Genomic DNA, 17,265 nt, shown 5'->3' with positions numbered 1-17,265 from the left:
TAAGGCCCCTTCCAAAATAATAACTGAAACCAGCCCTTTTTATACTCTCTAAGGCCCCTAACAAAATAATATCTGAAACCAGCCCTTTTTATACTCTCTAAGGCCCCTTCCAAAATAATATCTGAAACCAGCCCTTTTTATACTCTCTGAGACCCCTAACAAAATAATATCTGAAACCAGCCCTTTTTATACTCTCTAAGGCCCCTTCCAAAATAATATCTGAAACCAGCCCTTTTTATACTCTCTGAGGCCCCTAACAAAATAATAACTGAAACCATCTCTTTTTATACTCTCTGAGGCCCCTTCCTAAATAATATCTGAAACCAGCCCTTTTTATACTCTCTAAGGCCCCTTCCAAAATAATATCTGAAACCAGCCCTTTTTATACAAGGCCCCTTCCAAAATAATATCTGAAACCAGCCCATTTTATACTCTCTGAGGCCCCTAACAAAATAATAACTGAAACCAGCCCTTTTTATACTCTCTAAGGCCCCTTCCAAAATAATAACTGAAACCAGCCCTTTTTATACTCTCTAAGGCCCCTTCCTAAATAATATCTGAAACCAGCCCTTTTTATACTCTCTAAGGCCCCTTCCAAAATAATATCTGAAACCAGCCCTTTTTGTAAATGGGGAAATCTCCCTGCATTCATTTTCTTGAAACAAGTCAGTGGCGGATCCAGAAAATCCATTTTAGGGGGGGGGGGGGGGGGGGGGGGGGGCAATGACATGAGGCGGAATGCCAAGGAAACTTTGGCGGGAGGTTTGCAGAGGGATCGTAAAACAATGAAAATTAATATATAATAGAATAATAACTGTCTCAAAATTTAGGGGGGTGGGGGGGGCTCGAGACCGGGCCCCTCCCCCCCCCCCCACCCCCCACCCCGATCCGCCTCTGCAAGTGTCCGAATGTACGGAAGGACGAATCAACCAAATACATTGTATTTTATAATGCAATTATTAGTTGCGCTATGACGTTCGTCAGCGGAGCTTCTCTAATACTGATTTGACCGGCGCGCGTCCGTCCGTCCGTCTGTAGGTTCGTCCGTCCGTCTGTAGGTTCGTCTGTCCGTCCGTCAACGTTTCATGTGAAGTGTATCTTCTCCTACAATTTTGATTGAACTGTTCTGAAACTTGGTACAATGATTAATATGGTGCACCCTCCACAAAACAATAGATCATTTTTGAATGTATATTAAAAAAATGTTTACCACCGCAATAATGTTCGTCTGCGGAGCTTTTCTAATACCGATTTGTCCGGCGTCCGTCCGTCTGCCCGTCTGTCTGTCCACCTGTCATTGTTTCCTTTAAAGTCTATCTTCTACTGTACAATGATCCTTTGGGGCACCATCCACATACTAATAGAAAGAAAGAAAGAAATGTTTTATTTAACGATAGAGATATATACTACTCAAAAGAATTTAAGGGTCAGACGATATTTTCGACATTATTTTCTGAATGTCAATTATATTAGCTAGACCATAATGTCACGCATGGTATTGTTCCATTTGACGAAAGTGGGTCTAAGCAACCCATAAATGAAGTAAAATCCACTGTCATTGACACTGTCGACTAGTTCTAATGGCGAAAACATGCTTACATTTGCACGTAAATTAGGGCGAAAGCGAAAGGTCTGCTAAGTGCCCATAACTTGCTTTTTCACAAAGCGCTTCATTTGCACGCTTTGCACGTGTATTCCATGTTCCCAATGCTGAATTTCCGTATAATTAGAGCTTGCGTTCGTGTACGGTGCACACTCCAAATTCGACAATGGTACGACTTCAACTGACTATCGAAGATCGAGGAAGGGCTATTGCTTGGCTTCAGGATGGCAATACGCAAAGAAATGTCGCTCTGAGACTTGGTGTCAGTTAGAGTGTCGTTGGCCGACTGTGGCAACGGTACCAAGCAACGAATTCTGTTTGAAATCGTCCACGTTCGGGAAGACCCCGAAGCACTACAAATAGAGAGGACCGCTACATCACCAATATGGCTCTACGTCAACGCACAACCACTGCACGCCGATTACGCGACAATCTGCGGACTGCGACTGGAACTCGAGTGTCTGATCAAACCATACGCAATCGTCTGAGAGCCAATAATCTACGCTGCCGTCGCCAGGCTGTTCGACCACCACTCCTACCACGTCACAGAACGGCCAGACATCACTGGTGCATGCTTCATCTGCGGTGGCAACATGTTCAGTGGGGTCGAGTGATGTTCACTGATGAGTCCAGGTTTAGTCTCCAGTTCAACGACGATCGGGTTCGTGTCTACAGACGTCCTGGGGAGCGCTTCGCTGACGTTAACGTTAGACAACGTCACCGGTTCGGTGGTGGCAGCGTCATGGTGTGGGGCGGCATCTCTATCCACCACAGGACCCCCCTCTATGTGGTGGATGGCAATCTGAATGGAATCCGCTATCTGAATGAGATTATCCGGCCGTTGGTTCTCCCAGGCCTTCAGCAGATTGGCGGCGGGGCAGTTCTGCAGGATGACAATGCCAGACCCCACCGCGCCAGGGTGGTAACGGACTTTCTCAGACAACAAGGTATCGCCAGGATGGATTGGCTAGCATATTCGCCTGACTTGACCCCAATAGAGAACGCCTGGGACGAATTAGGCAGGAGAGTTCGGGAAACCATGCCCCTCCGGCCAACCTTCATGATCTGGGTCAACTTCTTATGGCAGAGTGGCAGGCCATTCCCCAAGAGTTCTTCAGACGTCTGATCAACAGCATGAGGCAACGATGTGTCGAGTGTATTCGCGCCAGGGGTGGATTCACACACTATTAAATGAATGTTCTAATGTGTAAAATCCATGTTTGACAACCTTCAACTTTGACAGCATGTCATGTGACTTTCTTGTATACAGTGACGTTTATTTGTGTTTTTTGTAAATATGGAACAATAAATAAAAAATTTGGTGTAGTTTTACATCATCAATCTAATACACTCTGAAACTTATTTGGTTATAAATTTTTGACCCTTAAATTCTTTTGAGTAGTATATATATTTTGGAAATTATTTTTGTTTTAATTTTCATTAAATTTGAAAAGCTATCGTTCCTACAGTTGCCTCCCGCCAATCCACCCCAACACGCCCACCCCACCCCCAACACGCCAATCCCCACCCACAACACGCCCATCACCCCTCAACACGCCCATCCCCACCCCACCCCTAACACGCCCATCACCCCAACACGCCCATCCCCACCCCCACCCCAACACGTCCATCCCCACCCCAACACGCCCACTCCCACCCACAACACACCGAAAAATGATTTCCTATAGTTTTGACTAAATACGCGTTTAGAGTAGATCATAGTTTTCTTCCTGTGACGCAGCATTCTTTGGTTTTGGTTTTACCTGCAAGTCTCCAGTTTAAGTCGTGCCAGGTTTCCATAAAATGTGTAATACGTCGACGCAGACTGACCCTGACTGAGAACAAAAAATTAAAATTAAAATTAAATAAATAAATAAATAATTATAATTCTAAAATGATTAATGTGCACATTCAGAGCAAGCTGTTGTAGCGCACGCCTGTCCTGGGCACAAGTACCGGCCTCAGCCGGTTCCTCCGTCCAGGACAGGAAAATAAATAAATAAAAAACACGTCTTTATGGGAACATATTCGTAGTTTGTTCGTCGAGGGATCGAGAAAAACGTCTACACTATCTACACTGTACGAATCTCTTAAAGAGGAACGCTTTGTGAAATTGTTATACAGTTCACTAAAACAAAATGGCGACAAGACTCCGATAGTGCATGTAAAGTAAAAAGTTTCTTTTATTTAACGACGCCACTAGAGCACATTGATTTTTTATCTTATCAACGGCTATTGGACGTAAAACATATGGTCATTTTGACACTGGTTTTTGTTCAGAGGAAACCCGCTGTCGCCACATAGGCTACTCTTTTACGACAGACAGCAAGGGATCTTTCATTTGCGCTTCCCACAGGCAGGATAGCACAAACCATGGCCTTTGTTGAACTAGTTATGGATCACTGGTCAGTGCAAGTGGTTTACACCTACCCACTAAGCCTTGCGGAGCACTCAGTCACGGTTTGGAGTCGGTATCTGGATTAAAAATCACGACGCCACGACGCCACCGAGGCCGGTCCGATAGTGCTTGTAGACAGTTGTGTTCGATAATTACTTGGTGAGAGTGGTTGAGACTCGCGAGTTTACCGACAGTGTAGACGTCAATCTAATTAAAATTAGCTCCACTATTACATGTGGATCTAAAGACAGCCAGTTGGATCTCATGTCCACCAATCAAAACCTTACTTGCAGAATCCTGCCAGTGATTTAAAACTAACAACACTGCGTAGTCCCCAATGTCCAGGTAACATTTCGTCTGTAAATAATAATTTAAATATTGACCAATCACACTTTGCCTTTTATAACGTTATTTGGGAGCATACAAATTCTAAAAATATCGGGCGAGTCTATTTTAGTGGCAGCAGTACAGCGAACCATACCAATACGTACGGGGTGGGTTATCAGTCTTCAATTTTACATTAAAAATTATTTATTTATTTATAAAATTAAAAAATAAATAAATCAGTCTTCAGTTTTACATTACAAATTATTTATTTTATAAAATAAAACATGTTTCAAGGCATTCGTAATTTACACGAAACATGTCGTATACCCTCAGAATAATTCGGAATGTTTTCAAATTATTTTTAAATCACTGGCAGGATTCTGCAAGTAAGGTTTTGATTGGTGGACATGAGCTCCAACTGGCTGTCTTTAGATCCACATGTAATAGTGGAGCTAATTTTAATTAGATTGTGTAGACGTTCTTGTGTTCTCCAGGTTGGAGAAAAACAGACGAGCCTTAGTTATTAACATCGATCGCACCCATTCTTATCAAGGTCGCATTTTTATGAATGAACACGTTTTTTGTTTGTTTTAATTAATTTTAATTTTAATGTTTCGTTAATGATAACGAAAATACCCACTCGCGGTAAGGCAAGCGCGGATTGGGGGAAGGGAGGGGTCGAAGGTAGTTTATATGGGGAACCCATATTGTGTGTGTGTGTGTGCGCGCGCGCGTGCGCGCGCGTGTGTGTGTGTGTGTGTCTCTCTATCTGTGTGTGTGTGTGTGCGTGATTTGATCAAATTTAATACAGTGAGAAAAAGGTTGATTGGGGGGCATGGAACCCATGCTACACACACGCCCCCCCCCCCCCCCCCCCCCCCCCCCCCCCGTTGCGCCACTGGTCGGGTGATGTGTTAAAACATTCTATTGTAACATGCATTGGACTTGGCCTTGACTATATCTGTGTCTGTCTCTATTAGTATGTGATCAAAACTGAACATTTCTGTCTCCATAAAGCTATATACTCTTTCGTTTTTTCGTTCTTTTATTCATTTGTCTGTTTTATATTTATGGCTTATGTTCGTTGTCTTTACCCTGTTCAAATCCTTGATTTCAAAACATAAATTAGGTGTGTTATTTTACAACTAAAATGCGATTTATGAACAGGTGGTATGGCTGTTTGTTATTTTATTACATTACAAAATTTTGTAACGACACGAATCTATAAATTTTCGAATTCGAAAGGATATCAAATGAAAATAGTGGTCTTTATAATTAAATTGTGTATGTCAAGTGCCATCTAAATAGACTGAAATATACAAATGCTACAGTATTTAATGACTAATAAACAAGCGATCAATTGCTTGCTATTTCTAACACGTTTAATCTCATACACAAAGATGTCACTGTTGCACATGTGATGTTCAATAAAAGTTAAGTAAAGTGTCACAAATTATCATTTATTGACATATTTCACTGTTTTATCTCTGCCAGCGACACTCTGTCGTGGGACATGATCAACGCCGAGTTCATGGACAAATATCGACCTCTAACCCGGAAGGAGGACGACGAGTACTGGCTGCAGATGGAGGACTTCCGGTGCAACTTCGGCGGCCTCATCATCATCAGCTCGCAGGAGCCGTACAGCCAGGAGGGGCTGAACGTGGAGCGGCGCTACCTCGCCCCCAGCAGCGCGTCCGTCAGGCAGGCCCAGCACGCCACGCCCACACAGGCGGCCAGCCAGTACAAGAGGCCCTCCGCGCCATATCTAGGCAACGTCATGAACAGAAGCGCTGAGGCGGCAGCGGGTTCCGCTAGCTCTCGGGTCTCTCCGCTGGTGGCCGTGACGCCCCAGAACGCCGTCGACGATCCGGATATTGACGATCGTAAAGAGTGTTTAGTAGACACGGACGCTGACGGTGAGGTGTTGGTAATCGAACTGGATCCTGGTGCACCACCACCACCACCACTAACAACAACAGAAGAAGATGGCAAGTTTTCCACAAAGGCTGATGTTTCTGTTGTTTCAAACGACGGTGCTAGAGAGAATGTCGATTACTCGTTGGCTCATCATACGCCGTGTTGTGGCGCGTTAGCTTCACGTGCAACCGAAAGTCGTGTTGTAAAGAAAGCAGAAGACACTGGGAAATTCGAAAGGACGTACTCGAACTTCGTTGTTGAAAAAAGAAAAACACGCGTGACAGACGCAACAGGGCAGATTGTGAATTCCGATACCTGTGCGAGGACGCACCCAGAGAAAGAACAGATTTTAAATGGAGTAAAAAGTCACACTTCACTAGTTTCGAAATTCTCGCCTGGCTTTTTGGGACGGAAAAAGACCGGTGTGGCGGAAAGCTGCCCCCGGGCGTCTGACAACAACGGTTACATCAACACGGACCCCTGTGTAAACAGAAATGTAGAAGCGGCCTTCGTCGACGTCGCCCAAAAGACTTCGCAAAACTGTGCCATGGACCCCGAGACCAAATCGTGCGTGTCAAATAAATACAGTCACGTGGACAGGGCGTCACGTGACGCGCCTGCGCAGCATGTGATATCTCGACGTCACAGGCGGGCGGAGAAGCAGCAACCATCGGTGCCAAATTTACGCCAATCAAAGCACGACCACCAGTGTTTCGCCCGCAAGATCAGCCTGCCCCATTTGTCGAACTCGGCCCTTCACCTGCCCAACAAAGGCGGAGCGGCCAACGCCAGCAGACGGTCGTCGACGCCGCAGCAGCAGCAGCAGCAGCAGCAGCAGCAGCAGCATCATACGGAGTTTCCCGGCAGGCGGCGCCTCGACAGCGCAACCTCGGTTTCGACGGTTCACTCGGATGCGCGGAGCTGCTACAGCGCGTCCGAGATCTCGATTCACATCCGGTCTCAGCTGTCGATAGACGACACTGCCGGTCGACCCATGAGCGCCCCGCTCCATAGGAACCTGTCCACTGGTTCTCTCAGCTCGCTCACACAAAGCAACTTCCTGGCCATCAAGGCGGACTACTTCAAGGCGCACAGTCGCTGGAGCTGCATTGTCGATCACAAAGGAAGATGGACAAGTACGTGTAATATGTAGTGTGTACATATAAGTTGACGAATTCTAGGTATATGAATCCCCCCCCCCCTCTCTCTCTCTCTCTCTCTCTCTCTCTCTCTCTCTCTCTCTCTCTCTCTCTCTCTCTCTCTCTCTCTCTCCGTTTCAGTTTATAAATTTAATTTGTATTAATGCTTAAGAATGCACCATATCAAGAATAATAAAAACATAATTATCACATTAATTGTGAACCCCTCGTCGAATGGATGAGAGACAAATAGCCCATTATATGCTGACATAGGGGATGCCAAGCCCTGCAATTAAGAAAATGTGTACGGCAAAATACAACATGCAGTTGAAAAAAATATCGAATATAGTCCAAGACAAAAAATGTACCACGGAGAATTAAAAACTGTAAGGCAGTCTGCACGGCACTGTCGATTGCCGTGGGCAATTGCAGAGTTTGGGATAGAAAACGTAGGCCTACACCCTCGGTGGCGAAAACTTCTATCTTAGGACTCCACAAACACCGTCCCAGGTCGAACTATTCTCCAGTTCAGCTGTAGGCCTACGTTTGCTATCCCACATGGCCGCATATATGATGGATTCTTGTATTCTCCCCCAACAGAAACCAGGAGAGGGATCTCAAGAAGTAATCTTGACGAGCACTCGAAGAATCCGCGAATCATGTTCGCTGTTGCTAAGACTGACGTCACCGATTCCGTCACAGTGGGAATGCAGGGGAAGCGTCACGTGCTCATCTCGGTGTTACAGGATTACCGTCACGGACCGTCAACCGCCAACAGTCTACTCGTCCCCATAGGATTTTGTCTCTACAAGGTAGCGTGGCATTGTATTTGGGGTGGGTTAACAAAACAACAATTATTAGGTAATACTCTAGGAAGAGAGCTATCTCAGGATATGTAACAACGTGGCGGTGAGAGTATTTGTCGAAATTTAAGTATCATTTCCAGAACAATTATCTCATTTTCTATTCACAAAGACCCGTAAAAACAATATCCGAAGTGGGACGCAAACCCAGTACCTACTAGCCTTAAAACTGATAGATTAACCACTACATCACCGAATATTCGGCTATTGCACTTAGGGGCGCGCATACCTTTAACACATACTGATCTCCTTTGAAAATGCAGATGTGTAGTTGTTTCAATTCAACTTATTTTCGTGCTTATATCCAATTACGGTTCAAGCACGCTGTCCTGGGCACACACCTCAGCTACCTGTGCTGTCCGTCCAGGACAGTGGGTTAGTTGTTGTTACTGAGAGAAAAGAATGTTTAGTGGCCTTAAGAACTCGCTCTGGGTTGGAGCCGGTACCGGGATGCGAATCCCGTACCTACCAGCCTGTAGTCCGATGGCTTACCCACTGCGCCACCGAGGCCGGTTGTGTGGTTGTAAAAAGCGTAAGAGAAGAAATAATAACACATTCCTATAGCTGGGTGTATTGTGGTAGGCGATCACTAACACCCAACACTTGCGTTCCAGAGTTAGGCTTATTGTGTGTCTAGTGCTCGGCTCACACTGTCAACTGTTACGACCAAGTTGGCCAACTTGACGGCTGGTTTAATTCCCCCAACTCGCGACTTACGACGGGTGCGCTCTGATTAACAACTAATAGATTATACGACGATAATCGAGTTGTAATTAACAGCGTTCAGACTAACAACTAATAGATTATACGACGATAATCGAGTTGTAATTAACAGCGTTCAAACTAACAACTAATAGATTATACGACGATAATCGAGTTGTAATTAACAGCGTTCAGACTAACAACTAATAGATTATACGACGATAATCGAGTTGTAATTAACAGCGTTCACACTAGCCAATGGACAGTTGTAGAAGTTGTGAGAGACAAAGTTGGCCAACTTTCTGCTGGCAGTTGGTAGTGTGTCCCTAACGTTACAGCAAACTCAAACAAGCGATTGGAACAACGGAAAATTGGGTGGTGCGTTTTTATTGGAGATGAGTATACATCTGATATGAACAGACGCTTGTCACGGAATACTTAATGGATTTCTTTGATTTGTTGCCATAGCAGCGCGATCACGTTTTCTCCCGCAGCTCCGAGTTGTCCCATATCAGTGTTGTTTTTTGACGTTGCAAATATAGCAATATTAATGATGATTAGCAAACTCACTGTGCACTGACACACATGCAATTCCGAGTTTTCTCTTACGACCGACTTTGCGGTACTTAACGTCGATTAACCAGATCCATACTGTGCAGCGTCGCCAGCCTAGGGGCGGAATCTGGCTCATTCGGTAGAGCGTTTACCAGAGGCGCCAGGCGCGTGTACAGGGGTGGGTTTCAGGGGTTCCATCCTCCTCCTCCTCCACGCTTTTCAAGCAAAGTTTCCTCTTTTTTTCCAATGCATTTTCAGTGGGTGCATACTTCGACCCCCCCCCCCCCCCACCCCCTCCAATTAACTTCGTTCGCTACATTCTACACCCGGCCCCTGCTAACGTTCCTGCACACGCACTTGCAGCGTAGGATCGAATTACCTCAGTGGACCCATTTCATTGATTGGCTTTTTCCAGTTCCAAAGGACGTGGTACGTGCTGTCGTGTTTGTTGGAAAATTTATTAAAAAGATTCATTTTTGCTAATGGAAAATATAGGGGTTTTTCCTCTAAAACCTCACGTCAAAAATTACTAAATTTAACCGATTATTCATAAATTAGTGTGCTCTACGAGTCTAGTGGTGTCGTTAAACAAACAACAACAACAACAAAAAAGCATGTACTTGGACACTGTTCCAGAAAAGATCGTAACTACGGTTGATCGTAGTCAGTTATGACTAGCATGACGACAGCCGGGTGGCAGTATCACAAGGCAACCATAGGGTAACGGCCCCTCTACTGATTAAAGTCTTGTGAATGAAACAGAAAGTAACTAATTTTACAGACAATTTAAAACATCTCGTTGGCATTGGACCGGCCTCGGTGGCGTCGTGGCAGGCCATCGGTCTACAGGCTGGTAGGTACTGGGTTCGGATCCCAGTCGAGGCATGGGATTTTTAATCCAGATACCGATTCCAAACCCTGAGTGAGTGCTCCGCAAGGGTCAGTGGGTAGGTGTAAACCACTTGCACTGACCAGTGATCCATAACTGGTTCAACAAAGGCCATGGTTTGTGCTATCCTGCCTGTGGGAAGCGCAAATAAAAGATCCCTTGCTGCCAATCGGAAGAGTAGCCCATGTAGTGGCGACAGCGGGTTTCCTCTATATCTGTGTGGTCCTTAACCATATGTCTGACGCCATATAACCGTAAATAAAATGTGTTGTGTGCGTCGTTAAATAAAACACTTTTCTTTCGTTGGCATTGGCATAAGCGATGCATCATACACGAGAGTTATCTCCCATAATTTCAAGTCAACTAATTTTTGTTTTGCTTAACAACACCATTTGAGCACATTGATATATTTGTTATCGGCTAATGGATATCAAACATTTGGTAATTCTGACATAGTGTTTGATAGTAAACCCGCAAAAAAAAGGGATTTTTGTATATACACCCTCCCACAAACAGGATGGCACATACCACGGCCTTTGATATACCAGTGGTGATGCACTGGCTAAATTCGAGTGAAAGCCGTAGGCCTAAATCACCTTCACTGAATGTATTTTCAACTTAGTTCTTATAATTTAGTTGTGTGACTTTTAAAAACTCACGGCACTGCCATTTATCTACAAAAAGAATGACAGTTTTCTTGTTTTATGTTTGATAATCGCGAAGGCAAAGCACCCGGATCGAGACGAGAAGCGTCACGTGTCTAAGCTGCAGCTGATTGGCGAGGTGGACGGGAAGTCGGAGATGCGCGAGATTCACTCGAGATTCGACGTAGACCCCGGATGTTACTTCGTCGTTCCGTACTACGTGGCGCAGTCCCACGAGGGAGAGTTCATTGTTCGAGTTTTAGCCGAAGGAGACCCGACTGGCGGGAAGGCGGGCTGGTAAGTTGTGTGTTAGGGGCGGGTGGGGGGTAAGAACATATAGTAGTATCATGGTCATAAGTAGCGTATTACGGGCGGGGGGAGGGGGGGGGTAAGAACATATAGTAGCATCATGGTCATAAGTAGCGTATTACGGCGGGGGGGGGGGGGGTAAGAACATGTAGTAGTATCATGGTCATAAGTAGCGTGTTAGGGGCGAAGAGGTGGGGGACAGAGGAGAGAATTGACAGGCGTTATGGGTAATTTCATTATGATAATTATAATATGTAATATTGATCTCTTCAAATTTTAGTCTAGTGTACTTTGCTAGTTTAATTTTTACCAACCATAGACTATAGTGAGGGGTTTTGGCGTGAGGCTTAACACCAGTGTACCAGCTACTGTTGTTTGTGAGGCTTAGCACCAGTGTACCAGCTACTGTTGTTTGTGAGGTTAACACCAGTGTATCAGCTACTGGTGTTTGTGAGACTTAACACCAGTGTATCAGCTACTGTTGTTTGTGAGACTTAGCACCAGTGTACCAGCTACTGTTGTTTGTGAGGCTTAGCACCAGTGTACCAGCTACTGTTGTTTGTGAGGCTTAGCACCAGTGTACCAGCTACTGTTGTTTGTGAGACTTAGCACCAGTGTACCAGCTACTGTTGTTTGTGAGGTTAACACCAGTGTACCAGCTACTGTTGTTTGTGAGGCTTAGCACCAGTGTACCAGCTACTGTTGTTTGTGAGGTTAACACCAGTGTACCAGCTACTGTTGTTTGTGAGGTTAACACCAGTGTATCAGCTACTGTTGTTTGTGAGGCTTAGCACCAGTGTACCAGCTACTGTTGTTTGTGAGGCTTAGCACCAGTGTACCAGCTACTGTTGTTTGTGAGGCTTAGCACCAGTGTACCAGCTACTGTTGTTTGTGAGACTTAGCACCAGTGTACCAGCTACTGTTGTTTGTGAGGCTTAACACCAGTGTACCAGCTACTGTTGTTTGTGAGACTTAGCACCAGTGTACCAGCTACTGTTGTTTGTGAGGTTAACACCAGTGTACCAGCTACTGTTGTTTGTGAGGCTTAGCACCAGTGTACCAGCTACTGTTGTTTGTGAGACTTAGCACCAGTGTACCAGCTACTGTTGTTTGTGAGGTTAACACCAGTGTACCAGCTACTGTTGTTTGTGAGGCTTAGCACCAGTGTACCAGCTACTGTTGTTTGTGAGGTTAACACCAGTGTACCAGCTACTGTTGTTTGTGAGGTTAACACCAGTGTATCAGCTACTGTTGTTTGTGAGGCTTATCACCAGTGTACCAGCTACTGTTGTTTGTGAGGCTTAGCACCAGTGTATCAGCTACTGTTGTTTGTGAGGTTAACACCAGTGTATCAGCTACTGTTGTTTGTGAGGCTTAGCACCAGTGTACCAGCTACTGTTGTTTGTGAGGCTTAGCACCAGTGTATCAGCTACTGTTGTTTGTGAGGTTAACACCAGTGTATCAGCTACTGTTGTTTTTGAGACTTAGCACCAGTGTACCAGCTACTGTTGTTTGTGAGACTTAGCACCAGTGTACCAGCTACTGTTGTTTGTGAGGTTAACACCAGTGTATCAGCTACTGTTGTTTGTGAGGCTTAGCACCAGTGTACCAGCTACTGTTGTTTGTGAGACTTAGCACCAGTGTACCAGCTACTGTTGTTTGTGAGGTTAACACCAGTGTATCAGCTACTGTTGTTTGTGAGGCTTAGCACCAGTGTACCAGCTACTGTTGTTTGTGAGGTTAACACCAGTGTATCAGCTACTGTTGTTTGTGAGGTTAACACCAGTGTATCAGCTACTGTTGTTTGTGAGGCTTAGCACCAGTGTACCAGCTACTGTTGTTTGTGAGACTTAGCACCAGTGTATCAGCTACTGTTGTTTGTGAGGTTAACACCAGTGTACCAGCTACTGTTGTTTGTGAGACTTAGCACCAGTGTACCAGCTACTGTTGTTTGTGAGGCTTAGCACCAGTGTACCAGCTACTGTTGTTTGTGAGGCTTAGCACCAGTGTACCAGCTACTGTTGTTTGTGAGGCTTAGCACCAGTGTACCAGCTACTGTTGTTTGTGAGGCTTAGCACCAGTGTACCAGCTACTGTTGTTTGTGAGACTTAGCACCAGTGTACCAGCTACTGTTGTTTGTGAGGTTAACACCAGTGTATCAGCTACTGTTGTTTGTGAGGCTTAGCACCAGTGTACCAGCTACTGTTGTTTGTGAGGCTTAGCACCAGTGTATCAGCTACTGTTGTTTGTGAGGTTAACACCAGTGTATCAGCTACTGTTGTTTTTGAGACTTAGCACCAGTGTACCAGCTACTGTTGTTTGTGAGGCTTAACACCAGTGTATCAGCTACTGTTGTTTTTGAGACTTAGCACCAGTGTACCAGCTACTGTTGTTTGTGAGACTTAGCACCAGTGTATCAGCTACTGTTGTTTGTGAGGCTTAACACCAGTGTACCAGCTACTGTTGTTTGTGAGGCTTAACACCAGTGTACCAGCTACTGTTGTTTGTGAGGTTAACACCAGTAAAATGAGGATGAACATGTTTGTTCACAACTAAGACGCGTTACTTTATGTCTGAAATTTGCAGCTTAACCCGCCATTTTGTATCACATTTACTTCAAAGGTGAATGATTGTAGTAATTATAAATTCATAGTATTACATACTATATATCGTGATTGCTGTATCAGTTTTAGCTACCTGATATTATTCTCTATAGCAATGGATTGGATTGTGGCCCATAGTATATGCCTTGGTCACTATTTTTGTGCGCTTTTGTGCTAACAAGCCTACATATTTTAATTTAATTTTGTTTAATCTTTCAGCATGATGTCATGACCTTCGAGGACCCTCACTTGGACAAAGAGGTCACGGTCAAACATGGCCGCTGGTGAGAGAACATGTGCCACACTAACTGCCCGTGCGTCAATTCGTATTTCCACCTGTTAAATCCTGATAACACCGATACACTTCAGAACAGAATAACCTGACGCGGACTACTTTGCTACCATCGTTGACTTGTGTATGTGTTTGTGTGTATGGGTAAACCAAGTAAAGGTATTGTTACAGCTAGTCTTGTCTTCTCTTTCTAGAACAGTGTAACCTGACGCGGACTACTTTGCTACCATCGTTGACTTGTGTATGTGTTTATGTGTATGGGTAAACCAAGTAAAGGTATTGTTACAGCTAGTCTTGTCTTCTCTTTCTAGAACGGTGTAACATGGTGTGTGTGTATGGGTAAACCAAGTAAAGGTATTGTTACAGCTAGTCTCGTCTTCTCTTTCTAGAACGGTGTAACATGGTTTGGGTGTATGGGTAAACCAAGTAAAGATATTGCTACAGCTAGTCTCGTCTTCTCTTTCTAGAACAGTGTGACATGGTGTGAGTGTATGGGTAAACCAAGTAAAGGTATTGCTACAGCTAGTCTCGTCTTCTCTCTCTAGAACAGTGTAACATGGTTTGTGTGTATGGGTAAACCAAGTAAAGGTATTGCTACAGCTAGTCTCGTCTTCTCTCTCTAGAACAGTGTAACATGGTTTGGTTTGGATACACGCGACGGGACATTCAGATGATGTGCCCATGATTGACGTGCGTGAACCTTCAGTGGATCTAGGATATAAACACGTGCCAAATGGTACTATATATATATATATATATATATATATATATATATATATATATATATATATATACTACTCAAAAGAATTTAAGGGTCAGACGATATTTTCGTCATTATTTTCTGAATGTCAATTATATTAGCTAGACCATAATGTCACGCATGGTATTGTTCCATTTTGACGAAAGTGGGTCTAAGCAACCCATAAATGAATTAAAATCCACTGTCATTGACACTGTCGACTAGTTCTAATGGCGAAAACATGCTTACATTTGCACGTAAATTAGGGCGAAAGCGAAAGGTCTGCTAAGTGCCCATAACTTGCTTTTTCACAAAGCGCTTCATTTGCACGCTTTGCATGTGTATTCCATGTTCCCAATGCTGAATTTCCGTATAATTGGAGCTTGCGTTCGTGTACGGTGCACACTCCAAATTTGACAATGGTACGACGTCAACGGACTATCGAAGATCGAGGAAGGTCTATTGCTTGGCTTCAGGATGGCAATACGCAAAGAAATGTTGCTCTGAGACTTGGTGTCAGTCAGTGTCGTTGGCCGACTGTGGCAACAGTACCAAGCAACGAATTCTGTTCGAAATCGTCCACGTTCGGGAAGACCCCGAAGCACAACAAATAGAGAGGACCGCTACATCACCAATATGGCTCTAGTCAACGCACAACCACTGCACGCCGATTACGTGACAATCTGCGGACTGCGACTGGAACTCGAGTGTCTGATCAAACCATACGCAATCGTCTGAGAGCCAATAATCTACGCTGCCGTCGCCAGGCTGTTCGACCACCACTCCTACCACGTCACAGAACGGCCAGACGTCACTGGTGCACGCTTCATCTGCGGTGGCAACGTGTTCAGTGGGGTCGAGTGATGTTCACTGATGAGTCCAGGTTTAGTCTCCAGTTCAACGACGGTCGGGTTCGTGTCTACAGACGTCCTGGGGAGCGCTTCGCTGACGTTAACGTTAGACAACGTCACCGTTTCGGTGGTGGCAGCGTCATGGTGTGGGGCGGCATCTCTATCCACCACAGGACCCCCCTCTATGTGGTGGATGGCAATCTGAATGGAATCCGCTATCTGAATGAGATTATCCGGCCGTTGGTTCTCCCAGGCCTTCAGCAGATTAGCGGCGGGGCAGTTGTGCAGGATGACAATGCCAGACCCCACCGCGCCAGGGTGGTAACGGACTTTCTCAGACAACAAGGTATCGCCAGGATGGATTGGCCAGCATATTCGCCTGACTTGGCCCCAAAAGAGCACGCCTGGGACGAATTAGGCAGGAGAGTTCGGGATAACCATGCCCCTCCGGCCAACCTTCATGATCTGGGTCAACTTCTTATGGCAGAGTGGCAGGCCATTCCCCAAGAGTTCTTCAGACGTCTGATCAACAGCATGAGGCAACGATGTGTCGAGTGTATTCGCGCCAGGGGTGGATTCACACACTATTAAACGAATGTTCTAATGTGTAAAATCCATGTTTGACAACCTTCAACTTTGACAGCATGTCATGTGACTTTCTTGTATACAGTGACATTTATTTGTGGTTTTTTGTAAATATGGAACAATAAATTTTTTTTTTTGTGTAGTTTACATCATCAATCTAATACACTCTGAAACTTATTTGGTTATAAATGTTTGACCCTTAAATTCTTTTGAGTAGTAATATATATATATATATATATATACTCTTCAAAAGAAGAAACGCAAAACCACATTGTCGTAACATTTGGAGAATTGATTTAATTATTGAATGGTGAGTCCGATAATTACCAAATGTTGCAGGATTGTTCACTGTTCACTCTAGTCCATTGTAAGTAAGTGATAGGACACACCACCAAGGTCAAGGTCATCTGGAGTCAATACCGGGTGTGGCCTCCGCGTGTGTTGACAACTGCCTGGCACCGCCTGCCCATTGAAGCAACCAGAGTACGGATGACGTCCCGGGGGATGGTGGCCCACTCGGCCTGCAAGGCTGCTGCCAGCTCGGGCAGGGTCTGGGGCTGTGGTTGTCGCTGTCGGAGGCGTCGGTCCAACTCGTCCCATAGATGCTCAATTGGGTTCAAATCCGGTGATATCGATGGCCAAGGAAGGACATTAATGTTGTTGTTCTGTAGGAAAGCCGTTGTGAGACGTGCTGTGTGAGGCCTGGCGTTGTCATGTTGGAACACTGCGTTGGCGTTGGCCATAACTGGAACGATGTGTGGCCGGAGGATCTGGTCAATGTAGCCCTGTGCATTCAGGTTGCCCTGCACGTGGACCAGGTCAGTTCTGCCAGTGTGTGAGATGGCT

The 17,265-nt window shown here is 45.1% G+C and overlaps 1 protein-coding gene across 1 annotated transcript in view; it reads left to right on the top strand.

The window, feature by feature from the left end:
* Positions 1–14,414, top strand: part of LOC121378117 — a 68,757-nt gene extending 54,343 nt beyond the window's left edge. The window contains exons 8-11 of the mRNA XM_041506218.1: positions 5,823–7,384; positions 7,988–8,199; positions 11,120–11,337; positions 14,172–14,414. Of these exons, the coding sequence (XP_041362152.1) occupies positions 5,823–7,384; positions 7,988–8,199; positions 11,120–11,337; positions 14,172–14,184 (2,005 nt within the window). The 3' untranslated portion in view covers positions 14,185–14,414. The remainder of the gene's footprint in view (positions 1–5,822; positions 7,385–7,987; positions 8,200–11,119; positions 11,338–14,171) is intronic.
* The last annotated feature ends 2,851 nt before the right edge of the window (positions 14,415–17,265 follow it).

Source organism: Gigantopelta aegis, chromosome 7 (genome assembly GCF_016097555.1).
Source record: "Gigantopelta aegis isolate Gae_Host chromosome 7, Gae_host_genome, whole genome shotgun sequence".
In the NCBI taxonomy this organism is placed as follows: domain Eukaryota; kingdom Metazoa; phylum Mollusca; class Gastropoda; order Neomphalida; family Peltospiridae; genus Gigantopelta; species Gigantopelta aegis.
The sequence above is the reverse complement of the archived record's forward strand: the minus strand, read 5'-3'. Positions and strand labels throughout refer to the sequence as shown.